Source organism: Branchiostoma belcheri, unplaced genomic scaffold, assembly GCF_001625305.1.
Source record: "Branchiostoma belcheri isolate BF01 breed outbred unplaced genomic scaffold, Haploidv18h27 scaffold57, whole genome shotgun sequence".
NCBI lineage: Eukaryota > Metazoa > Chordata > Leptocardii > Amphioxiformes > Branchiostomatidae > Branchiostoma > Branchiostoma belcheri.
Genome location: NW_017804209.1, coordinates 1,550,565 through 1,555,774, shown reverse-complemented (window position 1 = coordinate 1,555,774; position 5,210 = coordinate 1,550,565). Strand labels below are relative to the sequence as shown.

Here is a 5,210-nt window from a genome sequence, read left to right as displayed (position 1 = left end):
GGAAGCACCACGAACATCGGCCTGAACCGCCCTGCGACCCAGTCGAGTACTGCATATGAAGGCGCTCCCGGCCGCGCTGTGGATGGGAACCGTAGCCCCCTCTGGACCGGCGGGTCCTGTACCCACACCACAAACGAAGCCAACCCGTGGTGGCGAGTCGACCTGGGCACCAGCCAGTGTGTGGATCGGGTGGTCGTCACCAACCGGAAAGACTGCTGCTCGGAACGGCTGGAAGGCTTCACGGTTTACGTGGGCGACAACCCCGAACTGCTGGCCAACCCTACCTGTGGGGGAGCGCAGTCCGTCAAAGGCAAGGGCGTCATCACGGTGGACTGTGGCGGACGGACCGGCCGATATGTGGGCATAGCTCTGAAAGGCTCCGGGAAAACCCTTACACTCTGTGAAGTGCAGGTCTTTGGAGGTAGGTCTGCTTTGCCATTGAACCCCCAGGCTTCTTCTATCTGTGTGATTATACACTATGCAATCTATTGTAATCCTTGGTTATACACTATGCAATCTATTTTAGCACTATTGAAACAAAGTGTCATTCTGCAAGATTGTAGACAATCAAGTGGTCTTGTTAAAATGTTCATTGAGATTTCCAATAAGTGCATGACTTCTGTGTAGGTTCTGTTTTGAGATGAAAGACACTTTCTGTTGCAGGTGCTGCTGCAGGAGGAGGAGGATTTTCTGGAGGCGGCGTTAAGGGAGGATTAGGTAGGGCAGAATCGCCTGTAAAACCTGTAGTTTCCAGATGGTAGCAAAACTGCGCTTTGCATTACCCTAAACATGATTTGTTCTCATGCGTCATGTGAGCTTAAATACACATACATGTGTTAACAAGAACAGTACAAAACTCCAAATCACTGACATGTTAGTTATAATGTTACTAGTGGTTATAAAAAGCACGACAATTGATAATCCCCAAGCAGATCCCTTTGGGTGGCAAAAAGACAGAATCAAATTGGGCAGGCAGTATCCATTAGCCAGAGAAGGGATTAGCGACAAAAAACGGAGATATATAAAAACTTAACGATCATTCCCCCACAACCTCTGCTTGGGGAGTACACAATTGAATCATAAAACAAGCATTTTTAACTGAAAGAGAGTGGATGACACGATCTAACGGATATAAGTATGGGCGTTCTTGTCTCGCTCCCATGTACAGTGTATTAAGTATGGGCGTTCTTGTCCCGCTCCCGTATATACCGTGTATTAAGTATTGGCGGTTCTTGGCCCGCTCCCATGTACAGTGTATTAAGTATTGGCGGTTCTTGGCCCGCTCCCATGCACAGTGTCTTAAGTATGGGCGCTTCTTGGCCCGCTCCCAACAAACCTTTCCCGCCCGTTTCCTGTCCCCAGGCACCGCGTGGGCACCTGTGGGTGGCTCCCTGCGGTTCGTCTCCATCGGAGCGTCCGGAGTGTGGGGCGTGACGGCTGCGGGGCAGATCCGGTACCGGACCGGCAGCTACGGCAACGCGCTCGGGACGGGGTCCGGCTGGGAACCTGTGGAGGGAGGCCTGAAGCAGATCAGCGTGGGGAATGGAGCCGTCTGGGGAGTCAACTCAGGGGACGGCATCTGGTTTAGGACAGGTGGGGCAAACCTTAATGTTCGATAATTCAATTGAAATATCGGAAGTCTTCAAAAAGATCTCTAACCTACAAGAAGTTACATTTTGATTGAAAACGTTAAATTTATATGCCATGGTATTATTCAACATTCTGCCTCGATACGTCTTGCATCTTCACAGGAATCAGCTCTTCCAACCCGAAGGGGACAGGCTGGCAGCAGATTGGGGGCGCCCTAAAGGTGGTCAGTTGTGGCGCCCAAAGTAATAAGGTCTGGGGAGTCAACTCCCAGAACCAAGTGTGGATGCGAACTGGAATCACAGCAGGCAGCCTAGCAGGTAGGGCTTAGAGAAAAAAAGTGATCTCGAACCAGTTTAGCTCATAGAAGAGCTAATCCTCCACTGGTCGTGACAGAGAAGACAGACACTATGTACAGTATTTACAGGTTCATTGTACCGAGGAAATTCCCCTAGCTCTTTTCAACAAACACAATGAACAGTGGATGACGGCTTAACGTCCCGTCCTAAGGACTGCGATCTTAAACAGTAGCGTGAGTGACAACAGCCGGGATTTGAACTCCCAACCTCTTAGTCCAGAGGCAGGATCGCTAACCACTGGACTACGCACCTACTTTATTGAACGCTAAAACTGTTGGTTTCTAGCGAGCAACATGTTTGTGTAAACGAAACACAACGAATAGATTTCTTCGCGTAAACTGAGTGCTCAAGATCCTCTCAGGTTTATCGCTATTCCTCATTGATGTTTGCAAAGCAGCGACAATGATTTTCAAAGTAAATATAACGTATTTATTTTGCCCCCCAGGAACTGGCTGGAAGCAAATCGACGGCGTTCTGAAGTACGTTTCCGTGGGCCAGGCGGGAGTGTGGGGCGTCAGGCCCGACAACACCGTCCTGTATCGCGTCGGGACTTTCGGGAACCTGGACTCGGCCGGGCAGAGCTGGAGAGCCGTGCCCGGCCAGGCAGTGAAGCAGCTGACGGTGGGCATCGGGGTGGTCTGGGCCGTCAGTCCGGACAACCGGATCTGGGCACGCCAAGGTACTTAGTGGACACTTTGTAGTGGGATACGATAGGTACTTACTTACTTATCCTCTTCGTGCCTTGTGAAAAATAAGGCCATGACTTTCTTCCTCCATCTGGGTCTGTCCTGTGCCATGTTGTTAACACTTTTCCAGCACAGTCCCATGGCCGCAAGGTCGTCCGACACCGTTCTCCTCCATGTGGTCTTTGGTCTGCCTCTTTTCCTCTTTCCTTCTGGCCTCCAGCTAAGGGTGACTTTGGAGATCTTTCAATGATGTTCCTGAGAGCAAAGATCTGTTCTGAGCAGCCACGACCTTTACGACAACCTGTTTGTTCTTCTCTCAACTTGGTGTCTAGGGCACTTTCAATCCTTTTGAGGAGGATTCTACAGAACACCTTGCTAGGGATGGACAATAAGATAGATATGGAGACGATAGGTAGATAGGTTATGACATAGTGATGGAAGAACAGTTTAGCACAAACTTTGATCAACCTAACAGCGATGGTAATATATTGGTATAATACTCTTATGATTCTTACGTCTTGAATTTATCTATCTGCTCAACATTTTCTTCATTGTCTCTTCCAGGAATCACCTCTGGGAACCCGACCGGAAGCAGCTGGAAGCAGATTCCAGGAAGCCTGAGTGCCGTGTACGTCAGTTCCGCCAGTAACCAGGTCTGGGGAGTCAACTCTGGGGACCAGGTCTTCCGGAGGAGCGGCATTGGAGCAGCAGGCACGGGAGGAGGCTCCGGAGCAGGTGATGGTTACTAACCGTATGTTACAGGAGGGCGAATATTGAAGTCTAGTTTGGAGTTTGAGGCTTCACTTGGAATTATTGCTGACTCAAAACTCATAACAGACATTTAAAATATATTTATAGAAATCGAGGCAAACTGTTTACCGAGGTAGAAAAGCGTTCATGTGCAATCCATGTGTAATGTATTTCGTCAGAATAAAATGATGTTTATCTTGTATGCTTTTTGAATGGTAGTCACAGATACCACCAAAAATGATTAAAAAATATTTAGTTTTTAGACTCTAAATACGTTTTATTCTATTTGCAATACAGGGAACCGTGGACAATGTGGTAAGTGCCTGATACAAATATTTTTATTAGCTAAATGGATAACGTCATCTGTTCTAACGTTTTGTATTCAATGCTCTTGGTACATTACAATAAATCCTAGTATCCTAGTACCCAATCAAAGTACAATCTGGAAGATCGGTCTTGATCTAGAAAGCACAGGAACATGGCATTGTCCACTAGTCTAGAGTTTTATCCCATGTTTATGTAGACTTTTTCAGTGGTGTTTTTCTCTTGCTCAAAGATTAGTCCAGATAGCCAAGAATTCCTTTTGTGTATCTTCTCATCTTCTTCTTTCCAATTTGAAAGCTGCAAGCACCACGAACATCGGCCTGAACCGCCCTGCGACCCAGTCGAGTACTGCATATGAAGGCGCTCCCGGTCGCGCTGTGGATGGGAACAGTAGCCCCCTCTGGGCCAGCGGGTCCTGTACCCACACGACAAACGAAGCCAACCCGTGGTGGCGAGTCGACCTGGGCACCAGCCAGTGTGTGGATCGGGTGGTCGTCACCAACCGGAAAGACTGCTGCTCGGAACGGCTGGAAGGCTTCACGGTTTACGTGGGCGACAACCCCGAACTGCTGGCCAACCCTACCTGTGGCGGAGCGCAGTCCGTCAGAGGCAAGGGCGTCATCACGGTGGACTGTGGCGGACGGACCGGCCGATATGTGGGCATAGCTCTGAAAGGCTCCGGGAAAACCCTTACACTCTGTGAAGTGCAGGTCTTTGGAGGTAGGCACGCTTTGCCTTTGAACCTTGGTCTTTGGAGGTAGGCACGCTTTGCCTTTGAACCCTTAGGCTTGTATCTGTTTGATTATACACTATACAATCGATTGTTACCATTTATAATTTCATCGGTACCAGCTGAATCGAAACATTAGCTTGCAGTAATATTAACAACTGCTACATAAAGGGTATACTAGGATGTATTCTTAACATCTTTTAATGACCTAAGATATTGGATAATTATATCGTTTATAATTTGATCTGTACCAGCTGAATCAAAATATTAGCTTGCAAAATTGCACATTTCCGGTCGATGAGGTACAATTTAATGACTATTACCGAAAATCTAGGAAGAAAATACTTACGATAGATTTGTGGGTAACAAAGCATTCCGTCTTGAGGACACAGACAATATTTTATCTTCAGAGTGTACTTGAAACACAGGCACAGATATTACTGTCAAATGAAATTATGTATTAAAGTTTTAGCCCCTAAAATACGTTTTATTATCTTTCACTCCAGGAGGTTTGGCACCGACGAAACTTGGACAATGTGGTAAGTGCCTGATACAAATCCTTTTTCTATGCATTTGTGTTCACATATTTTGTACCTAAATACAAGATGAGCAAGATTGACCAGTAAGTTGTATGTACATTTATTTTACTGGTATTTTTATTGCTCAAAAATTAATCTAGGGAGCCACGTGGATGTGTTTTATTTCTGGTTAAAAGTATCTCGTTATTCTTATGCTTATTTTTAATCCCAATTTTTAATTTCATACTCCACTGCA

The 5,210-nt window shown here is 46.8% G+C and overlaps 1 protein-coding gene across 1 annotated transcript in view; it reads left to right on the top strand.

Annotated features, from left to right (window-relative positions):
* The window catches only part of LOC109481656 (uncharacterized transmembrane protein DDB_G0289901-like), a 13,483-nt gene that overhangs the window by 1,428 nt on the left and 6,845 nt on the right, over positions 1 to 5,210 (top strand). The window contains exons 4-11 of the mRNA XM_019784235.1: positions 6 to 421; positions 664 to 717; positions 1,363 to 1,593; positions 1,752 to 1,907; positions 2,392 to 2,625; positions 3,197 to 3,367; positions 3,680 to 3,697; positions 4,004 to 4,426. Of these exons, the coding sequence (XP_019639794.1) occupies positions 6 to 421; positions 664 to 717; positions 1,363 to 1,593; positions 1,752 to 1,907; positions 2,392 to 2,625; positions 3,197 to 3,367; positions 3,680 to 3,697; positions 4,004 to 4,426 (1,703 nt within the window). The remainder of the gene's footprint in view (positions 1 to 5; positions 422 to 663; positions 718 to 1,362; positions 1,594 to 1,751; positions 1,908 to 2,391; positions 2,626 to 3,196; positions 3,368 to 3,679; positions 3,698 to 4,003; positions 4,427 to 5,210) is intronic.